Consider the following 26711-nt stretch of genomic DNA (forward strand, 5'->3'; position numbering starts at 1 on the left):
AAAGCTCCTAATTAGCTCCCAGAAAGCCTCTCATCTGTTGTCCGGTACAACTCTAGGAGAAAGGAAAAAGGCAACAGTGAATGACCAGATTGGGTGCACTGGCCATTCTGTCCCTGTGCCAAAACATGCTCTGTATCTGTTCCTCAGGTGAGGACATCTCCTACCCCACAATTAATTGGAATGTGGCATGCTGTTTTCTGATAATTAAGTTTTAAGGTACAGGTCCTGTAATCATTTATAAACATGCTGAGCTGTAAATGCAAGTGGATTTTTTCAACCAGTGGGATATTCAGGCAAATACTTAAGAAGAGTTGATATTTCAGTGTGGGTCATATGCAAATAAACAAAACACAGGAAGGATTGTAAGTCAAGTAGTTAATACGATACTGATCTGTACTTGGCAGTTCAGCAAGTAGAAATGGGTTATCAGCACATCAGATTACAGGTACTTGAGGAGCGTATGTTTAGGAGCATGAGGAAAGCATCTGTGGGTGTATGTGCCCCTGTGAGGCTTTATGCCTTTATGTATATAGTAATGAACATAAAGAAACCTGAAAGTAAAAAATGAATATTTTTCCCTCTGTTTAATTATCAGCTTAGTGAACAGTGCAAGTCCTCTGACTTACCAAGACTTCTGTTTTATAGAAAATTAAGCATAAATGTTTAGCAACAAGTGTGAAAGTGAAAAATGGTTGTTGGTTGTTTTCATCCAAATGTTGAATGTTAGGTGGAGGTGGAAATCTGTTAATGTTCTGTTCCTGGAAATAAATTATGCTGAACTTCATGGCATCATTCTCTAAATAATTAATTGTAAACAGAAGACATTAGAGATTAGTTTGGAAAGCTTGTTGCTGTAATAAAAATAATTCAGTATTTGTTTGCAGAGTTTCTAAAGGAATAAAGTACTAAATTTTACTTAGGCATGAATTAAGCTAATGCATGAACACTGTTGAACAGCTAAACGATATTGTCATAGTAAATTTTCTGTGGAAGTATATTTTTGGGGGGAAAAATTCTCAAGTCCTCACCCTCTGTGGATTTTATCTCAAAGGAAGACTGGTGTAGTTAGACCAGCTTTTCTGGGGAGATGGTATTGGCGGGGGACACTACTTTTGCAGCTGCAGACCATATTTGTCTCTTCCCTGCTCATCATGCTGTGCCCCTAACGCACTGGCCCAAGCATTAAGAAGCATTGCAGTGAACCTGATAGCTGAAGAACAAGTGCTTGCCTTCCACCTTTTCTGTGATGTTGAAGCAATCCTGGCCTAAAGTTCTGGGCTTGTTTCTGTTGTGTTGCCAGCAACACAAAGGACTGGATTGAGAAAGCATCTGTATTTGCAGTATTTTCCATAGGGGAACAAAAGGTCTCTCTAGATAAAGGGATTTTTTTTTTTTTTTAAAAATTAAAAAAGGCAGAGAGATGGGCATACATAGGTTTTGGGGTTGGGATTTTTTTTTTTTTTTGTATACATAATATGGTTTTTAAAGGGGGGGTTTCAGATTTAACAATAACTTGGTTTTCCCCATTAAATGCTCTGAGCAGACCTGTCTCTTGGTTACAATTTAAGGAAAAAAAAAAGTCCTATAAAAACGCAACTTCACAGATTACTGTACAAAAAAATCTTGAGAGCTTATCTTGTGGTTTTCAATGTCTGCCTCGCGATGCATAAGAAGGAATAAAATGCTATGTTATAATTGGCTGTATACTTTGTACATAGTAATGCATTTGTAAGAATGTACTCTGTGATTGTGGACAGCTTTTCTGAAAGACTGTTAAATAATTTTGAGGTATTTTCCTGTGTTACTGTCTTTTTATAATTACTAAGGAGCAGAAATTTCTCCAGTAAAACCAAACTTTTTCTGTGTTTTAAATTGGTTGTTTTATTTATTTTATCTTAAATTGACCTTTCATTGATCATAATACATAAATTTTAAATGCTTAAATATAACATACTTCTCATTATTTGGCATTACTGGGTCAACAGGAAGAAAAGGGGAAAAATTAATGCAATTAATGCATTGTAACAAAAAGTATGATCATTCTGGGCTGTAGTAGAGGATACATTTCTACATAAAATTAATTCATAGTAGTGCCTGGAAGTTTTTTGATGTTTCTTGTTGATGTTGCAGACTAAACCTTTCTGTTTGCATCCCACTGTATCTGTGGGGTGTGACTTGTCTCTAGAAAACCCTTGTTACTGTTTCCCAGTATATCCTACTTCTTCTGGCATCTAGCAGTTCTTATCTGCCCACAGATTGCAAAGGTAGGTCAGGCTCATTGGTCTGCATGTTCCAAATCATTCACAGGTTATGCACCAGCAATTCCTTGTTGGCACTGTTGTTGTGTAGTTCGTTAAATAGGTGTGCAGCCTTGGGATGTCTCTGGAGGCTCTGGTGTTTCAGAATAGTGGGTACAGGCAGCACCAGTGCTCACAGGCAGCACCACCCCAGCAGCACTGGGAACAAGTCACTTCCCCTGAACTAGGCTGAATATAGTGCTCTGACCCAGGGACCCACACGTTAAGTCTAAAATGAAGGTTTACCAGAGACATAAGGCTGATGTTTGTGTAAGATGTGTAGTGATGGGTTTTTTTTCTCATACGTATCAGTTCCTGTTTCCATGTAAAATTAGAGAGAATGAACCACATGCCTTTTTGGAGATATCTTCTGTGCTGCAAAATATATTTGGCACCTAATACTAGTATTAAGGCGAATTGCACATTTTTAATTAGAAAAGCATTCCATTGTGACTAAATTGCTGGCAGGAGCAGATGGCCAATGTGCAGCTGACCATGCAAGAGTTGGTCAGCTCTCCAAACCATAACATCTGGTTTGGAGTCAAAAATATTTCAAAGCCAAATAGTAACAATTTCATCTTTCAGCCACAAACAGTGTTGAACACTGGTTGTTGTTTGTATTATGTGTCGTTCAAGACACCAAAGCTAATGCAGCAACAGATTTGCTTAACCTTACCACATAGAATATAACTGAAAACTCCAGTACTCAATTATTGGCATAAAAGAAGTTTATTACTGTTGTTGTTACTAACTTACTCTGTTGTAGTTCTTCAGACCAAGCCACGCAGTATTTCAGTAGATTCTTATAATAATTAATTGTGTTACTGTTTTGTATAAGAAGTATTAAGGCCTTTAGCTGGCAGTCTCAGTATTCTTGGAGAGAGTATGGTTCTGTCTGTACCTCTGGAATGATATGCTAACTGAAAGTACATTAAAATGCAATTTAATTTTTTTTTCCTGTCACCTGGTAAGAACTGCAATGTGTATGATGCATTTAGAGTGGAGCTGGAAAAAATATGAATTACTCAAATGAGCAGTTTATGCTTCTTAGTAATATGCAGTTGTACTGAAAAAGCTACTAGTATTTTTAAAAGTATTTACAAGCATGCTTAGGAAATGGCTCATCCTCTCATTTAAAAATAGAGAGTGCAAAACTTGTTTTATCTGCCCACCTCCAACTTTTGCAACCTTACTGCCTTTCAATTTTCAGAAACTTATTTGAACAAGAACTGTTTATTTTAGGTAGAACTTTAAATGTATTAATTTTTTCCCGTGTATTTCAGTTTCTGCTTTCATTTCCTTGAAATGCTGTTAGGTTGCTTTTGCTTCAGTTAGTACTGACTTTTTTTCTATGTTCCTATGCTAATACGGTGCATCAAATTCTCACAGATAAAATCTGATATAGCTATTCCATTACTTTAAAAATAATTAGATTTATAATAATTTGATAGAGCTGGAATTCAGGCTTCTGGAGAACATATGTTATGATACAACATTCAGTTGCTTGCATTTTATTTTATTTTTGTGTTTTCCATAAGACACCCGTGTCCTTCATTTAGGGAGTGAATGGTGCTTATTGAATTTGTAGATGTTCAGTGCTTTTTGTATGGAGTAAGTGCATGATGAAAATTTAAAGATAACCTTCTGAATCCAGCATTGCATATAGGCTTATTTTTCACTTGGAATGTTCAGTGAGGGTCCCATTGCCAAATCATAATACCTGTGAAAATACTATATGGTTTATACTTTCTGCAGATTTAGTACTGCATAACCTGAGACTGGAACACTGCCTGAAGTGAACAACAACATTGTGGCACTTCTATGCACAAAGACAGGAGTCAAGGGCTGTTTTGAGCATGGGATTTGACCTTGTGTTCTGCAAATACTTTAATAACCTGATCAAAAGTGTGATTTTTTTTTTTTTTTTATAATACCTTTTTAACTACATTGTCTAGTTTCTGTAACCAAAACTAAGGCCTATTCATGCAAAATACTGCATATACATTTAAAAAAAAAAAACCAAAAACCCCTCAGTTTTCAAAGTATTTCTGGTATGAACAAGGGAGTTGAGCACTGGACACCATTTAAATGACAGGGAAACTAACCTTTGGGATCCAGTAGCGGAGACTGTATGTTGGTGACAGGAGGGAGGTGAAAGCTTTGTGGTCAGAAGTTACTGTTGCCATCACTGAAGACAATGAGAATATAAAAGGTTGAAACCTTGGTGAAGGGCATTGCAGCGATAGTTGTGATTCTGCTAACAGAATTGCATGTGGTTTTGTGTCATTTTTTGCAATGTATTGGAGGAGCTTTTTGAGTCTCTGAACCATGAAGCTCTTTCACAGTAGGAAAACGTATTTTTTCTAGGGAGGAAGAAAGCCAAAAGTCTACATGCTGCCTGCAGAGATATTAGCAGCATTAAGAACAGTTTCCAAAACCATGGAAGAGCTATTTTTCCCCCCTCTTTCATTAAATAATGCATACATATGTTAGAAAAATTGAATTACAATAATGTAAGTTGAACTAGGTTTTGTGACTTTTTTTTTTTAAATTATTTCCTTGCTATATAAAGATGAGTGAGGCTGTTTAGTTTTTTTCTTTCCATCTGATACTGTTTCAGAATTTTGTTTTTTTTTTTTTAATCTAAAGCCTGCCCTTTTAGGGTTTTTAGCACAGGTAACAGAATGGTGTGTGCTTGTTATTTCAGACAATAAAATTTAGAATACTGTGTCTGGACTCTTGTTTAAAAAAAACCCAAACAAACAAAAACCAAAACCCCCTATAAAAAAAAAACCCAAAAAAACGAAAACAGAGCTTGTTGTATTACATGTCCAAAATCTTGAATCTGCTTTTTCACTTACGAGAACTTTTGAGCTTTGTAACTTGCCTGAACACTTGACAGTAGACACTTTCACCAGTCCAGAACACACAGGCTCTGTGCTTGGTGCCAGGAGAGCAATTCTGGGCTGCCTTCATATTTCCTGGCCCTGAGGGCAAGTCAGCACAGTTTTCCTCTGTTACCTGGTTGAATGCTAACAGAGGACTTGTCCAGGTTCTGTCCTCACAAAAAAAACCCCACCAAACCCAAACAAACAAAAAAAACCCAGAACCCACACCAAACCTCAAAGGGCAGCTTTTTTCTAAATTCTCTGCTGCTTCTTTGTTGTCCATTTTTGTTGCTTCTTGTTCATTTTTAAGAGATACAAAATATACTAATCAGAAGACTTTTTTTTCCCTCTCCTCTGTTCAGATGTGTTTTATAGCTCTGCTGCCTGTAATGTATCTGGGAAATGTGGGGATTTGCTGGAGTTCTTGGAGCACAAAATATTGTATTAAAAAAACTTATTGCATGAATACTTTGTTCACTGATACATGTGTATGTATATGCATACACACATACCTATCCGTATCTCTATGTCTGTGAGAGTACTTCCTAGTTGAAAACCAAAAAATCGACCTACTATGTTGTGGTGCAATTGAAACATCCCATAGGATACATCTGGTTACTTTAAAACTTTCACTGAATGTTAGGCTGCTTTGCTGGTTTCACAGCCTTCTTGAGCTGCATAGCTCCGTGGGCTCCCCAAACTGCTGGCTGCCCTGCCAGCCACTTTTCTGTTCAGCTGGCTTATTAGCTGGAAAGCTGGTGAGCTTATGTAGTGAGGGACCTCAGACCTTAGGAGATCCACATACACGGGAAGCCTACTAGATAAGCTGTCAAAACTGAAATTGTATCTGGGCAACCATCAGGCCTATGAACCAGAACAACCAATTTTGGCATTTTAGATGTTTCTAAAATAAAATGTTTAATAATAGTTAGCATTTGGAAAGGAGGAATTTGAGATTTGGGTTTTGTTCCATTTTAATTTCATGTTGTAATATATACTCTGTGTGTGTTATTCTCTGACAGAAAACCTCTGTTTAAATTTCTTTTTAGGCTATGCTTTTAATTCTTTTAAATAATGTTTTATTTTTCAATGCGTTGAATGTGGTTTCTTCCCCAGTGGTATTTATGGCAACAACATGCATAAAAAGGCAAAATCTTAATCGGGAAAATTATAGGTTTAAAAAGTATAGAAAAACCATTCTACAAGGTATATAGGATTGTCATGACCAATACAGTATTTATGCAGTCACATTCATAATAATATTTGGTGTCTTATTTGTATCATGAAAACATGCCAGATTGTCAAAGTAACTTTCAGAGTGCCTAGGTGTTTTTTCTTACAATTTAACAGATTATCAGAATGCCTTTTTCTCTAACATAGTATTGTTTCACGTTTGTAGGTAATATATGCTTTGAACACTAAAAATGATGAACATGAAGCTGCCATCCAAGCCCTTAAGGATGCTCATGAAGAAGAAATTCAACAAATTCTTGCAGAGACCAGAGAGAAAATCTTGCAGTATAAAAGTAAAGTTGCGGAAGAAATGGATCTCAAGAGAAAGATCCAGGTTTTAGAAGAGTCACTGGAAGATCATAAAAAGATGAAACATCAGGCCTTGACAGAATTTGAAGCCTATAAGGACAGAGTTGAAGATATGCAGCTTTGTGCAGAAGCTCAGCATGTCCAACGTGTAGTGACCATGTCAAGAGAAGTAGAAGAGATCAGAAAGAAATTTGAGGAAAGGCTACGAAGTTTCATACAGTTGCAAGTGCAGTATGAGAAGGACAAGCGTACAGCTCTAGAAGACTTGAGAGCTGCCCACAGGCTTGAGATTCAAGAACTTCTGAAGACTCAACAGAGTCAGAATGCTACTTTAAGTAAGGGGCAAGAAAAGCTAGAGGAATTGCATAGACTGGAGCTGGAAGACTTGAACAATAAAGTGGAAGAGTTAAGGCTGGAAAGAAAAAAACTCATTGAGGACTATGAAGGCAAGCTCAGCAAAGCACAGTCCTTCTATGAACATGAACTTGATTCTTTGAAAAGATCTCAGCTTTTTACAGCAGAAAGTCTACATGCTTGCAAAGAAAAAGAGGTGGAGCTAAGAAAAGAATTTCAAAACCAGGAAAGTGTGTTACGGAAGAACCTGGGAAAGCTTAAAACTGAATTGCAAATGGTCCAGGATGAAGCTGGCAGTCTACGGGAAAAATGCCAAAAACTTCAGGTGGCTCTTGGTACAGCAGAAAACAATGTCCAGGTGAGACTGATGATATGTTATGCTCAAGACTGTGAATTTTCTTTTCCTATTTATGCTGTCTTTCCATGATGCTGGTAGGTTGAGGTGACTGGGACACGTAAACTTAATTTCTGTCACTTGTTCTTGATTATCATCTACTTCTAAATTTTCATATGCTTTTATATTTTAAAATCTATTTTATATGTTTAATTTTCCTCGACTGAATTGATACTACTTCATATTCTAGTAGAATCTAGAAGCCCCTATCCAGGGGAGAGATTTGGTCTCCTTCCTTTCAGCTGTTCGTGAACAGAACTTGGTTGTTCTAGTCATACTACCCAAAGTGTAGTATGCTCAATAGAATACTCAAAACTGTTACTATTTAAAGAACAGGAAAAAAAAAACCCCACCCAAACCAAACCCTGTTCCCCTCCCCCAAAAGAAAGAGAGAAAGGAAAAAAAAAGGCAAAAAGCTGAGCAATATCTTTGCATCAGGTCTCCACATAAATTGACTCCTCCCTCCCTCACAAAAAAAAGGATTCAGAGAGGGAAGGAGAAGGATGGTGACTGGTACCATTTGAGAAGTTAATGGTGAAAACTGAAATGCTTTCTAGAAAAGTTGAGAAACTGCTTGTCTAGACTGTAGAGTTTCTTGCAGAAATGTATTTGACAGGAATGTCATACAACTGACACCATAAATACAATTAATATTCTGTATTCGGTGCAGTCTCACTTGTAGAGATCATTAGTGACTACCTTGCCTAAACACGTTGGGTGTTAAGAAAAGTAGGTTTGTGGGAGGTAAGGAAAAAAGATGACTTTCTGAATTGTTTTAATTTTTTATTATAATATCTTCAATGATGTTTTTACAAGCAGTAGCTGAAATACTGCACACATTTTCAGTGTGGCTGTGATAGAGTTAATTTTCTTCATAGTATCTAGTATGGGGCTATGTTTTGGATTTGTGCTGAAAACAGTGTTGATAATTCAGGGATGTTTTTGTTACTGCTGAGCAGTGCTTACACAGAGTCAAGGCCTTTTCTGCTTCTCACACCGCCCCACCAGTGAGCAGGCTGGGGGTGCACAAGAAACTGGGAGGGGACACAGCTGGGACAGTTGACCCCAACTGACCAAAGGGAGGTTCCACACCATATGACATCATGCTCAGCATATAAAGCAGGGGGGAAGAAGAAGGAAGGGGTGGACGTTTGGAGTGATGGCGTTTGTCTTCTCAAGTAACTGTTATGTGTGAAAGAGCCCTGCTTTCCTGGAGATGGATGAACACCTGCCTGCCAATGGGAAGGAGTGAATGAATTCCTTGTTTTGCTTTGCTTGCGTGCACAGCTTTTGCTTTACCTATTAATCTGTGTTTATCTCAGCCCACGTGTTTTCTCATTTTTACCCATCCCGCTGGGGGTGGGGAGTGAGCGAGCAGCTGTGTGGTGCTTAGCTGCTTACCAGGTTAAACCACAATACAGTGTTACTTAGATACTAAAGTTTCTTGTCCTTAAAGAAGGACAAGACATCCCAGAAATACAAAGACTGTATTTTTTTTGTTCAGCAAAAAATAGGACTGGGTATGCTGGACTTGAAGGAAAAGATTCTGTGAAATTCTGCTCGGGTTTTGGTAGCTGTGCTGAGGTCTGGATAACAGTAATCTCTGTGGGTAGTCTTAAGTATCTCATCTTTTGCATTTGTAGTTACAAATGTTTCAAGCTTCAAAGCCAGAAGTACTGTAAACGTGATGGTTCTAGTAATTTTGGAAGCATCACTGGATAGAGCTGAGATGGGCCTGAGATTTTCTCATTTACAATCTAATTCCAGCCCATCTTTTGGACTCTCCTTCCTTCTTGTGTAAAGGCTACAGGGTATAGTGAAAGAAGACTGCCACCTTTATCAGATGTTAAATTTGGAACACCTTCCAGTTTCCCAGGGGGCCTTCCAGAATTTCATTTCCAACTCTGTTCAGTTAATGAAGCAGAACTCTTGCCTTTCAATTGACTTCACCAAGGAGATGGGTTTCTGGCAAGCTGCAGTGAAAAGGAAACCCACTGTATGTTGATCCTTCCTACAATAAAGGTGTTCGTCTTGGTTTCAAAGAGGAAGAGTCTAGTACGGTATTTGCAGCAGATTTTTAAGTCAGGTCCTGCTCTGATCATTATGGATGAGGTGACCAAAGGCATAATCTCACCACTTCTGGTGTCCATATTTCATTACATGTCCTGTCCAGTGTTTTCCCCAGTTCTGTTTCCTGCTTTAGTTTCTGAAATGACCCTGTGCTATTCCAGTGACTTCAATGATGAGAAATCTAGCTTTCCTTTTAAAACAGAACAAGATTTCCTTTTCCTTCCTGCGTGGCTGAGAACACATCATCATCACGCTACCCAAGATATGCTATTGTGAATCAGTACATCAGACTTAAAACATACTAAAAGTTTGATTTACCTAATTGCCTAACTCTTATTTTGTGTATATCCATGTGCAGCTTAATTTGTGTCAGTACTACACACTCACAGTTGCAATGAAGGACACTGTAAACTACTGTGAACGTATCATCTTGTAGTGCTTCAACAATATTTTTGGAAAAACACATAATGCAAAATGAATATGATGGTAATATTACAAGATTTCAGCTTTTGTATGAATAAAAATTATTTGCTGAGGGGTCTTTTCTGTACATTTTAACCTAATGCTCATTTAAATTTAAACATGATTGTATATAATGATAACAGGTGTTATACTGTTTTTCCTCTAGGTTCTTCAAAAACAGCTAGATGATGTGAAGGAGGAGGAGATGTCATTGTTAAGTAAACACAAAGAAGTGGAAAGTGAGCTAGCGGCTGCTAGAGAGCGCTTACAGCAGCAGGCCACTGATCTTGTTCTTAAAGCCAGTATGTATGTCAGTAATTTAATCTGGAAATGAACTTCATCTATTTATTCTAGCCTTTCCTTTTTCTGTTAAACTTGTGCAGGTTTAGAGTGCCTAAAGACTGTTCAATGCTGTCCATAGTTGTTTCTGACAAGTTTGGGGTTTTTTTAACTCTTTTGATATCACGTGCATTGTACTTAGAATTCTTTTTTTGTGTACTCATGTGTCCACATATTCTACTTTGTGTGGCACATACACATCTTCCAGATCTTGGAATTTCTTGCCTTAAGTGCACTTGTACAGAATGCTTCTGCTGTGTATCTGTTCGCCACACAATCACTGAGATGTGCTTCCTGTTTCTCCATCCTTTTTCAGTTGCCTTGTCTTTTTGCTGAGACTGTGGTACTTTGCTTTACACTACTGTCAGAAGACTTGCAGCTTATTGGTTAATAAATCTGTTAGGGTTTTCTTTATAGCTGTTTTCTTGACTTCTCTCTGCTCATTGGCATATGAAAAAGCATAGAAAATGTTTTAAGATCTGCTTGTACACATGCGGGTTTTAACTTACTGGTATTGTCTCTCTAGTAAACTGCTTAGTGGTAGGGCATGGGCCTGGGCTCAGGTGCTTGAATGTGATTAACTATACTATAGGTAGAATTGTAGGCTAAAAATGAGCCCCTGCCTTATCTTTGGCCTTGTTCAACGAGACCAATTGTAGAAATACCTGATTACTTTCCACACAAGTTAGCCCAAGCCCAGGGACCCTTCCCAAAAGTCGGTTTGGATAAGATCACCTCATTTTAAAGGCTGGGTTGTTGCCAGACTCTGCCAGTCAGCCTTAGGGACAGAAAATACTTCACAGCGTTAACTTGCTAATACTGTAATAGTTTACTATTTATATTATATACAATATATAATACTATATTTACTATTACTGTCACAGCTCACTGTTAGCTGGCTACGTGTGGCCTAGCCCTCAAACAGTGTGTGTGACTGTGGCCTGTATCAAGGCTTTATTGCTGTCCTTCAAATAATGAAGCAGGTCCTACAGATGGACTGAGTGTGTGTGCTGGACAGCTTCATGCCTAGGGCAAGTGGCATAGATGAGCTAGCTAAGGTAAGGGCTAGGAATAGTCTGGGCTATATGTTTGGACAATATAGAGGCTAGCTGGGACCCAAGACTGCAAGGTCCTACTGGATGTAAATAGCTAAAAGGAATGTGCTTCCTGCTAAGAGGATCTCAAATCATGGATCTCAGATGGGAATCTGACACTCCAAAAAGTGGTATGTGAGGCACTCAGAGAAATTCATGACCTGAGACTGTTGGAGGACAAAGACATGTTCTCATACACTCTTTGGCCATTCCTTTTTCTTTCCTTAGGCAGAAGCATGGGAGAGGTTCAGCAGCCAGCCCCAGATATACTGGAAACAAACTTAAATATCCAGGCTATTTTTCCTTATTACTGATGGCAATGAGTCATCTAGACTGTGAATGCAGCACTGGTCTCCTCTGGCACTGAGCTTTTTAGCTTTACCAGAAATTGCAGCGTGTCCATGCTGTTGCTGAGCTCAGTGGCACTGTCAATAGTACATCTTTGCTTTACAGCACCTTGCTGTGCAACAAGAACCAAGATCCCTGTTTACAGTCATGCCACCAAGCCATTACCGTGTGATATAACTGATTACCAGCCAGTTTGGAAATGGTTTCTGATGCTGGCCCACTGCCATCTCCTTTGATTTTCAGCTCACACTTGGAAGTCAAAAATCCTGCCCCAAAGAAACTAAATTCTCATACTTAATTGCCGTTCAAAATATTTACTCATTGTATTGCAACTTGAAAATGCTGTATTAAGTCTGTTATGGGAAATTAATATATTCTTCTTCCATTTATCCTGAGATTCTTAACTTGAAAGGAAACTGCTGCGTTTCATACCTTCTGTGTAGAGCATGAGGAATGGGAAACTTGTATTGTTTGTCAGTATTGCTAGGACAAAAGCTCTAGATCAGTGTGTGTGTGCATTTACAATGGAATATGCACGTACAGAATACTTCCTGACAAACCTGAAATTCTTGTACAATTATTCTCCTTGTTACATTCTAAAATCAGGCTTTGCAAATATATTTCTTAAATGGCTGAACTTTTGAAACAAGGTAGTTTTTTGAAATGTTACAGAAATGAAGTGTACTTGCTATGTTTTTTCTCTTCAGTTTTTAGTTTTATCAAACAAAAATGCCAAAATGATTCCTAGAATTCTTCAGGGCTTAGTGTCATTAGAGGTGTGCATTGTTTATAAAAATACTACTAATTTTGAAGCATTTTTCGTGGCCAAATTCCATTATATATCCCACTGTCATTCCCTTCACATCAGTGTCCGCAGACAACAAAGGCTAAAACGGTTTCCTTTTTGGCGCATGTCTTGGTTTAACTGCAGATGGCAATGAATCAGGAGGTTCAGTGGTTTTGTCTTGTGAGAAACAGTGATATGCAGTCCACTTAGCTGTTTCTTAGTAACTTAAATTTAAAAGCAATACTCTGTTATTAGATCTCAACTAATCTCTCATTTTTGAAGGTTATAATAAAATGGGCAGGGGGGGAGGTCTCTCCTAGAAGTTGTGACAACAAAAATAACAAAAAATTTATTCTGAGTAAATAATGTATTTTCTTATCTGGATGCTTTCTTTCTGTGAAACTGTTAAAGATCTTTGAATAATCCTTGAAAGTCTGTTTAGTTACCACTTAATTTTATCTTATGCTAATTTTTAAAAGGCGTATTTCAAACATCCCTTTCATAAATTGCATGACCTAGACATAACAGGGTGTTTCTATCAAAATAATCCATTCTGACATGAAATGTCAGCTTAGGTATGACTTCATGATGCTTCTACAAAGATGTTAAAATAATGGGAGAATATCCCATCTCTTGTCTTTAGATTGAACAAATGTAGGAGCATCCTCTCTTCCAAAATAGCCTTCTATCCCCTCCCAAGCTTTTCCCAGAATAACAGAAGTTTCACTGCTTTAGTCAGTTACCTAGTAGTAGTATTTTCCGTAATACAGATATAAATTAAGAACAAGGACAAAAATTTCTGAAGTCATAAACCTTTTTCCATTGGTGATGTGAGAGACAGATGATTATACTGTCTATATTTGTAGATTCCCCCCCTCCTCCCAGTATATATAAAGAAATCAAAAGCAAGCCTCTAACCTGCAAGAATTTAGATTGTACATCTCTCCAGAGTACTGGAGAGAATGAGTTCTGTTACATCTTTTAGTCATAGCCCTACAGCAAAATAAACGAAGTGTAATTCCATAAGCTTTACATAGCATTAGCTGATATACCTAGCATGCTGGTTAAATTATGAGTTTGGTAAAATAATGTCTTTACCATTAGACTTCAAGATTCTGCTTTCTGTTGTGTAGCTTATCATGGGGTAAAAATGTGTGGGTTTAGGTGGGTAAGTTCTTCAAGATAGACTGTCCGTGTTCAAATTATTGCCTACCTCTGCTTTCTCTTGGATTCGATATACAACTTTGAGCCAGGAAAATTGAAACTAAAGGAGCCCCAGCTCCAAGCAGTCTACTGTTGTTGGACACTTTACAATAAAACTAAAAAAGGGAGAAGTGGAGGGGAAGGTAGGCATTGCAGTGAAGATAATGGAGATCCCTATGAAAGCTTCCACTAGAGTTGTACTTCTAGAAATCACTGAAGTATGAATGTGTACTTCAATTACATGAAACCAATTCTGTGAGGTTTTAAAGAGCTGTTTTGGTTTTAGGTCACATTGGAATGCTTCAAGCTACTCAAATGACTCAAGAAGTTACAATCAGGGATTTGGAATCGGAAAAGTCTAGATTAAAAGAAAAACTATCGCAGCTGGAAGAGGAAAGAAACTTACTACAAAGCAAAACACAGAGTCTGGATGAGCGACAAAGGCAGCAAATTCTGGCCTTGGAGAAGGTTAAACAGCTTATTGGCTTTAGATGAGTAAAAACAAAAGACCTAGAATTCTAAGAAGAAAAAATTATTGTGTTTTAATTTTTGTTTGATATGACTGGACTAGGACCAGTAGTAGTATGTTCCAAGTGTATCTCATGTAGCCACATAGAATGACTAATGTAGAGTGTAAAGTGAGAGTAGACAGAAGTCAGATTAGATGATGTTCAGACTGCTTTGGACATCTTTTAACGATTTCATTTAATTTATGACCTCGTGTGTAGATGCCTAGTATCTAAAGTGTCTCAGTAAGGAGAAATGTGAACTGGTTAAAGAACAATTAAAAAAGCCATTCTCTGAAAATGTGCTGAACCTTTTTGAAAATACTGAACTGAAGTTTTCTGTAGGCTTGATACCTGATTGCCGTTTCCCCAAATTAAATAGAGAAAAAAAAAAGATTTTAATATAGATATATTGCTTTGCATGGATATATTGAAACTACCTTTTTGGTTATTGAATTATTTAGTCAGTGCTTAGTGTTTGCTAAATTTGTTTTATAAGGAAGTTAATTTCTGTAGATCTATTTAATCAGTAAATCGGTTTTTGCATTTTTTCCTCTTACTCTTCAGATTTTTTTTGCCATTTAATAGAAATGATTGTATTTTTCTCTGTCTTTTATAGAAAGTAAATGAAGCAAGGGAGACACAACGTGAATATTATGAGAAGGAGCTGGTAAAATTGCAAGCAAGATTGGAAGGAGAGGCTGCACAGTTAAAGGAGGCTCATTCTAAGACCTTAGAAGAATTGGCATGGAAACACCATACTGCAATTGAGGCTGCACACAGTAATGCTACTAAGGAGAAGAAAAAACTGCAGATGGTAGGTTTGTGTTTTCTTAATAATCAAACATATTACAAAAAGCCAAATGTTAGAGTTTGAACCCTGTACTGCGTGATTTTGTTGTATGGCAAGTTTTATTTGGAGTTACCTGCAGATCTGCTGTGCCTCTGTGCTGGTTTTGGCTGGGGTAGAGTTAATTTTCTTCATAGTAGCTAGTATGGGGCTATGTTTTGGATGTGTGCTGGAAATAGTTTGGTAACACAGGGATGTTTTTGTTATTGCTGAGCAGCGCTTACACAGAGTGAAGGCCTTTTCTGCTTCTCACACCACCCCACCAGTGAGCAGGCTGGGGGTGCACAAGAAGCTGGGAGGGGACACAGCTGGGACAGCTGACCCCAACTGACCAAAGGGATATCCCATGCTATATGACGTCATGCTCAGCATATAAAGCAGGGGGGAAGAAGAAGAAAGGGGGGGATGTTCGGAGTGATGGTGTTTGTCTTCTCAAGTAACCGTTATGCGTGATAGAGCCCTGCTTTCCTGGAGATGGCTGAACCACCTGCCTGCCGATGGGAAGGAGTGAATGAATTCCTTGTTTTGCTTTGCTTACGTGCACGGCTTTTGCTTTACCTGTTAAACTGTGTTTATCTCAGCCCACGTGTTTTCTCACTTTTACCCTTTTGATTCTCTCCCCCATCCCGCTGGGGGTGGGGAGTGAGTGACCAGCTGTGAGGTGCTTAGTTGCTGGCTGGGGTTAAACCACGACAGCCTCTCTGAAGAAACTGCTCAGCCTTTACTAAAATAATATATAGCTTGCCAAATGTCGTGGTTTAGCCCCAGCCAGTGACTAAGCACCACGCAGCCGCTCGCTCACTCCCTCTGCCCCGAAGGGATGGGGGAGAGAATCGGAGGAGTAAGAGTGAGAAACACTCCTGGGTTGAGATAAGAACAGTTTAATAATTGAAATAAAGTAAAATAGTAATGATAATAGTAACAATAAAATAATAATAATAACAATATACAAAGCAAGTGATGCACAATGCAATTGCTCACCATCCGCTGACCAATACCCAGACAGCTCCCGAGCAGCGATCGCTGCTCCCCATCCAACCCCCCCCAGTTTCTATACTGCCCATGACGCCGTATGGTATGGAATAGCCCTCTGGTCAGTTTGGTTCAACTATTCTGGCTGTGCCCCCTCCCAGTTTCTTTTGCACCTGGCAGAGCATGGGAAGCTGAAAAGTCCTTGACTAGCATAAGCAGTGCTTAGCAACAACTAAAACATCAGTGTGTTATCAACATTCTTCTCCTACTAAATCCAAAACACAGCACTATGCCAGCTACTAGGAAGAAAATTAACTCTATCCCATCTGAAACCAGGACACCAAAAAAAAGAGCATTTGTACTGTCATTTGTCTGCATACAGAAGAGAAATTCTCAGCTCAACACAACTTTCTTTTTTAATATAGTAGGTGTGTTATTCCAGGTTTTGTGACCCATATTCAGAAAGGTTGGTGTATCACTCAAAATCAGTTCTTCTGAAGGAGATGAAAGATTACATTAATATTTATCTAAAATTTTCATAAACAGTCCAGAAGTACAAAAAGATACTATATTTATTGGGACTGGAAGACTGGGAAAGGTATCTGGGTTTGGAGATCTTTGAAAAAAATGGAACAGAAGAGAATTCTAAAGAATGATAATAGGACTCAAGAAATGGCTGAAATATATCCCTTTGCTTCAATTCTTCCATCTATAAAATGAGCTGTAAAAATGGCATCAGTTCATAGGAGGATTATGAAAATAGAGCTGCTAATAATTTTGCAGTACTGCACAGCTGTACTGACAAGTATCATAAAAGAACTAATTACTCAGTTATCAGAATAGGGTCTGAATAGCACTAGTGAAATTTTGCAGACAGCAGATTTCACAGTGTGAAGAAGAAAAACTGAGCAAGTCTCATTTAGCAAGCATCATTTGTCCCATGTGGTGATTGATCTGGGCCTGGTGAAGAAAACATGCACTTGTTGAGCAATGTTGTATAGCAATGTATCATTGAAAGTGTAACCCTCTGTTTTGTCACTCTGTCCAACTTCTACCATGAACAAAGAGATTGTGCAAGCAGTTTATACACAAATCGTTTATTGCCTATTGCACACCATATCAGAGTGCTAGAACTAAAAAGCTGCTAAGTTTAACGTGCTTACCACCCCCAGCAAAACACTTGAGGAGTCTCTGTTTTTGGATGAGGAAGGGTTGGCCTCCATTGCTTTTGGGAATGAGCTGGATGACACTAAGTTGCTGTCGTCCAGCTCCCTGGTTTTCCTTAGAGTTTTATACCATTCCAAGACAGTCTTTTTCCTCTTGAATTCTTGAGCGCTTAACTCTCCTTGTCTCTGCAGTCTTTCCAGTGCCTGCAGTTGTACCTTTTGTTTCATGCGTGGCTCTGGTCTATGTATTTTCGTAGCTGTTTCTGAGATACTGATTTCTCAGAAATCTGAGCCCAGGGCTACACAAAGGCACTGAATTGATGCTAAACCTCACGTTATAGCTGATCCCCTAGGAGGGAGTTAATAAAGGAGCCTCTGTAGCTGCACAGAAAACCTTGCAGTCTTGTATTACCTGGCTCTGGAGCACCTTACTTGGCAACCTTAATTTTCTTCCAGAAGACTTTGTGGTATAATAAACTATATAGTATACTCCACTGAAATAGATAATAAAGGTCTTAATTTTAACATCTTTCCATATTATATATTTTGTGACAAAGATTGTTCTTCTGCAAATATATTCTGAATATTAATAAAGCTGAAGCATAACTTTATTGTTTTCCTTAAAAAAAGAAAAAAAGTTTCTAACAAATGCATATACAACATAGGCTTATGTAAGAGAAATATAATTCATCCAACAGAGTTGTTTTCAGAATTTGACTATTACTCCACAGAGATTGAATGAAAACAGAGGTGTTACTTCATTCTTTCCATATAGTTGAAATTGAAGTTGAACTAATTGTTGGTTTCTTTTGGTGCTACGGAAATTTTATAATACATGGTGTGGGGCTTTTTTTTTTCATTTATTGTAACAGCCTGAAAAACTTCCCAAAGCTCAGTCTTGATTTTAAGCTTTACTATTTTCTGTGGGGATTATGTGTGGGAGATAGATGGGTAAAGGCTAAAGGCTAAGCATATTATCAGTGTAATTTTATAAAAAGTAAAAACTTCTGCATTCTGTCAATTCAGATTGAAAAACTCTGAAAGCAGAGATAGTTTTAATAATTTTGATAATTAATTGCAAAGTGAAACTAGTAATTGAGAAGAAAGTCCTGTTTGTCTTTATTTTGTGATTAATCAAGCATGTTAGATTAGAAAATGAACTGAAAAAAATAAGGTATGCATTGTAAAAGGAAATAAGTGTTCATGTTTTAACACTTTAAGGAAAGGGCAATTCTTGGTTGAGATCAGGAATATTTATGCCAGGAGGAATAATTTTGATATGGAACACCTGTACTTTGCTATGACCGTATGGCAAGTATTTAATGTTTCTTTCATCCTTCTTATTTCTGAAGGAGTTGGAGCAGCAGTTTGAGAAGGAGAAACTGCATTTGGAGGATGATAAGAATCAGCTCCGACAGCAGCTGGAAAACCTGAAGGAAGAGCTGACAACAAAACTCACTTCTGCCAATCAGGAGGCAAGGGTTAACTTAATTGTATCAGCTAACGGTCCTGTGCACCAGACCACATTTCATCAATAATGATCTTGTGCTTAGTCCACTACACACCTAGGACTACACTGTTCAGTCTGGTTTGTGCCTTATTTCTGTTTAAAGTGGAGTATTCTTCAATCATGATAAGTTACTTGACTGCTTCTGAGCACTGAATTTATTGTCCTTTATAAAATTAACAAAGCAAAAGAGATTGAGGCACAAAACAGTTGATGTAAACAGCCTTTCTTGGTTTAACTCTGCTTATTTTCTCGTTAGGTACACAGACCTCTACGCAAAATACATCAGGAGACAGTGAGAAAATTAACTGTATTTAAACCCATATTTGTTTACAATTAACGTATTGTAAATTCTGGTCAGCTTCCTGACTTGCAGATGATCTTCACATATTTCCATCAAAAGATGACATGAAATACTTATTTATAGTAAGACCCAAATTATTTTCAATGTTTTGATATATGCAATCAACATTAAATGTATCATATCTCTAGTACCAAGCTTTTTAAGAACAGTGTAACCTTAAATACTCACCAGAGACTTTTTTGAGAGTTCAGGTTAAGTCAAGATACTAACTTTCTCACATGTATCTCAGGATGAGGCTGTTTACTCTATAGATTTTGCTTCCTTTCACTGTAGACCAGCCAAGACCTTTTAGAAACTCTTTCTTTGTGTCACTTGACAGAGTAGCCTAACAACTGCCCAACTCCATGCAAAGGATTTCCAATGGTATTACTAAGGATCATTTTAAACAGCCTCCAGCATTGCTTTGTCATCAGTAAAATAGACCCTAAGCCCTATGAGTGACATTCCTGCATGATGTTTCCGTATCCTGTAGGTCTACAGGACTGCTGCTCACATTTCATGCAAGTGGTGTGCTACTACCAGATACACAGACAGTGGTGCGCTTTGAAGATATCAATACAGTTTTAGGGGCAGTTTTTCATGTAGTGGTTTTCCTTCAGGTAGCAGCGCTTTGTAGGGAATTACTAGTTGTTTGTATATAATGCAAAAGAGCACATAGACAAGTGCTCAAGATTACATCAGTTTTTCTCTGAGATCCGTCATGCCAAAGAAATTTGAGATTCCTTGCTGAGATGAAAGAAGTCCCTCTTTTTAAACACTTCACAGGTTGCATGCAGAGGGAGAGAGTTGTGGGAGGGGTGTGTGTGTATATATATATATGGGGGGGGGGGCTGTATACGTTATAAACAGTGTTTGCATATAATTATGCTAACAAACAGAAAGAGTAGTTGTAACTGTTACTGTTCATACCTGCAAACCAAAGGTTAGTCTTTTGCTGGGTCACTGGTCCTATTGTGAATGAATTTATCTCAACGTACAAAGGCAATGGCATAGACTAGTCGCCCCTGCCTCCCATTATTCTGTTTTTCCAGCCTACGTATTTAAAAAGTTTTTCCTTTCCTATAGCTGGTGAACAATGTTCAATCTCTAATATTTTTATTTGAAGCAAAGAAGTATACTATCATAATTTTACAAATGGGGAGCTGAAGCACAAACAGGCAGGAAAAAGTGTATTGTTACATAGCAGTTAAGGAAATTATCACATTATATTCTACAGATATTACATTGAGCTTTAAATGGGCTAATTTATGGACAGGTAGCAGTCTGAAAACAGAGAAACATATACGCTAGCACAAGTTAATTTATCCATTAGTCTAGAGTTTATATATTTTGAAATAGTGGTTCTCATTATTTTAATTTGCATAAAACATGCTTTCTCACAGTAAAGTTACAGGTAATTTCAGAACTTTTATGTAACCTTTTTCTTTGCAAAATGCTTCAAACATAGGTTGGATTTTTTTTTACTTGTAAAGTTCCTTTAATTGAATCTTTCTTTGATTTTTATAATATTATAGGAACTTGTTTTTTCATACAGAGACATTAAGTGATATTAAAGGAGAACAGGCTGTGCAAATAAACACTTGTCTAGGTTGGAATTAGAAAACACTGGAAGAAAATGAAACCAGGATGACTTGGCTGCCATTAGTAATAATTATGGAAATTACAATTTCTTTTTCTTTTAATGTCATAGGTGTGTCGTCTGCAAGACCTAGTACGAAAAAGTGAACAAGGCCTTGGTACTGCAGAAGGACATATCTCCAGTCTTCAAGAAGCTCAGGAAATACTCCAGAAAGAACTAGAATTAACTAGAGCAAGACTGCGAGAGACCACGGATTCATTGTATAGTGTTGAGGTAACCATAATGTTGGCGAATAAATTGTGTGAAGTACAGTCACAGTTATTTTGGTCTTGTTTTTAAAACAGCAGGAAGTATTATAGTATACACATTATTGAAGGAGCTTCATATGGCTTCATTAAAAGAGAGATTTCTCTTTTTATTTCAAGCAGAGAGAAAAAGTCTGGAAAACTAGGATGGGTTGATTTGGGGGAGTGTGGTTTGGTTGGTTGGTTGTTTTGGGGTGGGGGGGTTTCTGTTGTTTTCAGAACACTTTTAGTATTTAATGGGTATTGCTGCAAGCATGTCTTTCTGTGGTTAATATAAACTGTAGGTGCCGAAGTATGTCCGTACAAAATATATCTAGAGTTGGATTTTTCAGAGGTTTAACAGAATTTCATGAGAATGTAAAAAGGACATGTGTCACACCAGTGCTATTCCAGACAGTTTCGTGTCTTGGTGCAGAACAAGATCCATAGCTGACTAGCTCTAGAATTCATTGAAATCTTTTTAATTTTTTTTATGCATGTATACCATGTTTTCCTCAAATAATGGGCACAGTCTTCACTTCAGGCTCAAATTTAGAATTTCAGAAGATGCTTGAGAATAGTTTAAAGATATATGCTATGATATCTTGAAAGATAGCAGACTATCATCCAGAAAATATGACCACTTTATACACTTGAAGCAATTAATTTGTCTAAGCACAAATATATTGCCATTTTAGTTGTCTTCAGATGCCAGTTAATCTGTCAGTAGCTCATTGACTTTAATACTAAGGGTAACCTTTCTTTTTTCTTTCCTCAGTAAATGATGTATATTTACAAGATCACAGCAGTATTTGAAATAGAGCAGCAAATATTAAAAAAAAAATTCCCTGAATATGTTTTCATATTGGTGTTGATTTCTTAACAAAACCAGTCTGAAACAAGATATTGGTGTGTGTATATATACATTTTAATTTCTTTCAGGTATGGTCATTAGATGTGCCCCCTATTACAGTTTATAACTTCCTCTGTATTTTTTATAATTTCTCTAAGTATCCATATGAATTACTGCATTCTTCTCTGTTCATCTATTATAACATTTAAATATTCATATATAGCAGGTTACTGGCAATAACATTTCTCTTAACAGATTTTAAAATATATAAATGAAAAAATCCTACAGGAAAATTCTCACTTTAAGAAGTCTTAATTAAATTTAGATGGCCATGTTTGCTTCTCACGAATGAAGCAAGCACTGCTGAAAAACATTCATGTAAGTATGATTTCTAGGTAGTACCTAATACTATTCTACTATGGTAAAATTTGAACAGAAATAGATAGGAATTTTAAATTATTTTTCTGTGTTGAGACTGTGAAACCCTGTTTCTAGCAGGTTTGTCCAGTCAAGAAACAGAAAGAAAATACGTAAACTTTGTATCAGATCCATATAGCTCAAGCTTTGAAAATCAAATACTGAATATTTGCTGGTTTAAAAAAAAAATCCAAAACATGCTTGACAAGAACCTAAGCAACCTGCTCTAATTCTGAAGTTAGTCCTGCACTGAACAGGACTTGATGACTTTTTGAGGTTCTTACCAACATAAATTATTCTGTGATTCAGTGTAACAGTATTTGAAAAGATTACTTCCAGAATGACTTATTGGAAAATTGCTTTTTATAGCTTTTTATAGGAATGAAGAATTCTGTTCCACAAATAAGAAATATCAGCAAATGTATAGGCATTAATTGTGTGTAATTAGGAATTACACATTGAAAAAGTTATGGTTCAAGTTTTATGAGCCAATCATAACTGCCATTTTTGTTATACACTCGTTTAAGGTTTGAAATACTTTTTTGCTGCTGATCAGTCTCTATTGCGAAGTTTGTGTTTGCAGGGAGAACTAGATCAGGAGAGACAACAGCACGAGGCAATGATTGCTGCCATGAGAGAAGAGGAAAAGTTCAAAGTTGACAGAATGGCTCGTGACTTGGAAATAAAATGGACAGAAAATCTTCGGCAAGTATTGATTTTTTTTTTTTTTTGATCTTTTATTCTTTAGTAAGAAATGAAGTATGTATTACATGCAAATGAAATGAAAAGCAAAGGTTTCTGTTGTTATCTAAGCTTTTCCAGTTATTACTGAGCTCTTAATTCTTTTCCACTTGTTGCAGAAGATTCACTGCATTTTAGTTATTTGACCTTTGCTTTTAGACAGGAATGTAATAAGCTTCGTGAAGAGCTGAGGCTGCAGCATGAAGAGGATAAGAAGGCAGCCATGACTCAGCTGTTGCAGCTGAAAGAACGTGAAAAAAATGCAGCAAGGGATGGGTGGCAAAAAAAAGTTGAAGATCTTTTAGACCAGGTAACTATGTTCATTTTGAGAATTGGAAGGCCATGACAGTTTAGTTGCTAGTGGTTTATTACCAATTAGCTACATCAAATTGGTTGTGACATCTGTCTTTGAAATGAAATTTGTTAGCATAATGCTTTTTGAACCTAATCATTACTGAACTTTTTAAATAATATATGAAGATGCCTTAAAATTATATGAATGTCCTTCTTTATACTAGATGTGAATAAAACTTTTTACAGGTTTTTTTTTTGGGTGGAGTGAGAGGGTGTTGACCATCTCATTTCATGGCGATAAGATTTTTTTTTATTCTCTGTCTGCTTACCTAATCTATTGTAAATATTTACCAATGCTAATTGTTTGGACTTGGAGGTATCCCTTATCTTTACAATAACGACACTGTACAAGTCACTGAAAAGTCAAAACATCCCTCAGTTTCTGTGACATGTTTATTACAGCTATGTCTTAAGTGATTTTGAACATTATATTGGGATTTTTTTTTATAAATACTGAGTTTTTTAATTGAAACTCTTATTTATAAACTCAGTTATGTTAGATAATTCACAGAAAATACTTGCTTTGTACTTTTTCCAAACCATAAATGCTATAGAACTGGTTTTATGGACTACAGTTTAAAAGAATAGCTGATAATGAACAAATACTTTTTAAAGTAAGAGAAACAGATTTTGGAGCTCATTAAATGACTGCAATTTCAGGGTGTTATTGTGGGATGGCTTTTAATTTGCAGTCTAATTTGAGAAGTCTAATAACTGAACATGCACTTGATTATACAGCTTCTTATAGGAACACATAACAATTTATTTTGCTGTAAGGGAATTTAAGCTTGTAAAATCTTGTGGCTTAGGCTCATAAAAGCTGGAGGTTTTCAAAGTTCTTGGTCTCTTATTTCTTACAACATTAATGTAAGAAGACTTGGACTCCTTTGATTTTAAGTTTCACTTACTGCCTTCACCCAAGTTTCATTTTCTTTCTTTACTTCTACCTATAAATAGCATTTTCCCTAGGAAAGTAGAATTTTAAAGGGATATGTTAAACTTTCTGTAGTTTTAACATACTTCTAAAATACTTTACTTATCTCTACCTTTTAAAAATACCATAATAAATGTAACCTACAGTTTCAGAATGGAAAATTAGTATGTTGCAAATGAACAATTTTTTTTCTGCATATGCAATAAATTTTGGAATCAGAAGGCTAACTGTAATAAGGAGAATTTTACTGGAAAATTTGCAGACATAGGAAATGGTCTGCATATGCAAAATGGTTGGGTTTTTTTTCTTCATTCCTTTTACTGTACCAAAAAGCTGCACCATTTCATAACAGCATGTGTGTTCAGAGGACTAAGAAACTAAACCCTGGGATTCTTCCTTTTTTTTTTTAATCCAGCTGTTGCTTTCCCATACCAGTGTTTGAGTTGGATAGGTATTCCATAAAGATCAAAGAGTTATTGCTGGTGGTAGGGAATTAAGTTTTCACTCTGGAATAATCTACATTTTATCCATTACACCTGGAGGAGAGAGAATTCTAGACCATAGCATACAAGATTGGTAACTTAACTCTTAGAGAAGTGGGTTTGTAGTAAGTTCCTCCCGATTGCAGCGCACAAAGGGTAGCCTCTGAGAGTTGCACTGACCTGAATCATAGACTTGCTTAGGTTGGAAGAGGTCAGGAGGTCATCTAGTGCAGCCTGCTGCTCATATCAACCAACACTGAATTTGAACCAGGTTGTTTAGGGCTTTGTCCAGTCAAGGCTTGAATAATGTCCAAGGATGAAGATTCCACAGCCTCTCTGAATAATCTCTACTAGTGCTTAATCATCCTCATAGTGAGCTTTTTCTTCATATTTAGACAGAACCTCCTCTGTTTCAGTTTATGATCAATTGTCTCTCATTGTCCTATTGTGTACCACTGTGACGAGGCTGGGTCCACTGTCTCTGTAACCACCTTGTAGGTACTGGAAAGCTATTAAGTCCCACAAAACCTTCCCTTCTTTAGACTGAACAAACCTAGTTCCCTCAGAAGGATATATGTTCCAGTCCCAGCTGTCTTGGTGGTAGCTCTCCACTGAACATGTTCAAGTTTATCAACGTTTGCCTTGTACTGGGGCAATCAAAGCTGAATGAACTGGAGGAGGAGCCAGAATGTGCCCTCCAGGTGATGTGCAACAAGTGCCAAGTCAAAGGGACTGATCCCTTTCCTCAAAGTACTGATGTTGGTACAGCCCAGTGTGCTGCTGGCATTCTTTGCTACCAGGCCGCACTGCTGATTCATGTTTAGCCTACTGTTAAGTAGGTTATGCGAAGTGGATCTGTAACGCAGTATGAACCAGTGCAGGGGTTTAGTCCATCACATGTAAAGGACTTTGCATTTGTCCTTGTTGAATTTTGTGAGGTTCCTATTGGCCCATACCCATAACCTATATGGGTCCCTCTGGATGGTAGCCCTACCTTTCAATGTATTGTGTCCCCTCCACTGTGCCGTGCTCCACCTTCTACTCCTCCCACTTTGGTGTCTTCCACAAACTCCCTGAGAGTACTATCTGTCTCCTCCTTCAGATCATTGTTAAGGTACTAAAATGAATAGGTCCTGGAACAGACACTTTAGGAACTCTGCTTGTAACAAGCTTTCAGATAGAGTGAACCATTAAGTGCTACCCTTTCAGCCTGATAATGCGGCCAGTTCTCATCTGTCTGGTAGCCCACCCATCTGAATTGTGATCCAATCAGATACAAGGATGTTAAAAATCTTGCTGAAGATGAGGTTGCAAACGTCTGCACTCTCCCCTCATTCACAGATCTAGTCATTTCATCATAGAAGAAAATCAAAGATACTTATTTTCATTATGGAAGACAGTGGAAGAGTTTTGGTATGTGTTTCATAATGCAAAGATTACTATACGCTTTGGTTGTGTTAATCTAGAATGATGCTACTCTGAGCAGACGCTGCACTGGGCCCCTTTGACACTACAGGAACTACTGCAATAAGCCTAGCTGTGCTTGGCAATCTCTAAATGTGCAATAAGACTCTTTACCTCAAAGGGTTCACAGTCTAGTTTAAACAGACTGGAGACAGCAACAAAGTGAGATTCTTCTGCTGTTACACACACACACACACAAAGCTAACAGCATTGGGAAGAATTCAAATTTCAGTCCATCAAAAGGATATCTGTTCATACCTGTCTTCTTTCAGCCACACTGAACTAGAACAGCCTGAGATACTGCAGTAGGGGTGTGAAATTGTGAATTTGTTACACCCAGCCCCAGTCTTCATTAGTGGGAGGATGCATTTAAAACCCATTTGAAAGGCATGAAGTCTGTGTAAAAATTAGGAAGAGAGCAGACATCCAACTTCTCTTTCTGCAATTCAGATTTTTACAC

The 26711-nt window shown here is 37.4% G+C and overlaps 1 protein-coding gene across 3 annotated transcripts in view; it reads left to right on the top strand.

Annotated features, from left to right (window-relative positions):
• The window catches only part of FAM184A (family with sequence similarity 184 member A), a 69612-nt gene that overhangs the window by 16221 nt on the left and 26680 nt on the right, over positions 1 to 26711 (top strand). For 2 of the 3 annotated variants that reach the window (XM_075708027.1, XM_075708028.1), the window contains exons 1-8: positions 6786 to 7439; positions 10174 to 10309; positions 14065 to 14246; positions 14904 to 15101; positions 18625 to 18747; positions 20834 to 20995; positions 22860 to 22985; positions 23181 to 23327. In XM_075708027.1, coding sequence (XP_075564142.1) covers positions 6786 to 7439; positions 10174 to 10309; positions 14065 to 14246; positions 14904 to 15101; positions 18625 to 18747; positions 20834 to 20995; positions 22860 to 22985; positions 23181 to 23327 — 1728 coding nt within the window. Of the gene's footprint in view, positions 1 to 6584; positions 7440 to 10173; positions 10310 to 14064; positions 14247 to 14903; positions 15102 to 18624; positions 18748 to 20833; positions 20996 to 22859; positions 22986 to 23180; positions 23328 to 26711 lie in introns of those variants that run through there. The other variant, XM_075708026.1, reaches the window with a different exon arrangement.

This window comes from Pelecanus crispus, chromosome 3 (assembly GCF_030463565.1).
Source record: "Pelecanus crispus isolate bPelCri1 chromosome 3, bPelCri1.pri, whole genome shotgun sequence".
NCBI lineage: Eukaryota > Metazoa > Chordata > Aves > Pelecaniformes > Pelecanidae > Pelecanus > Pelecanus crispus.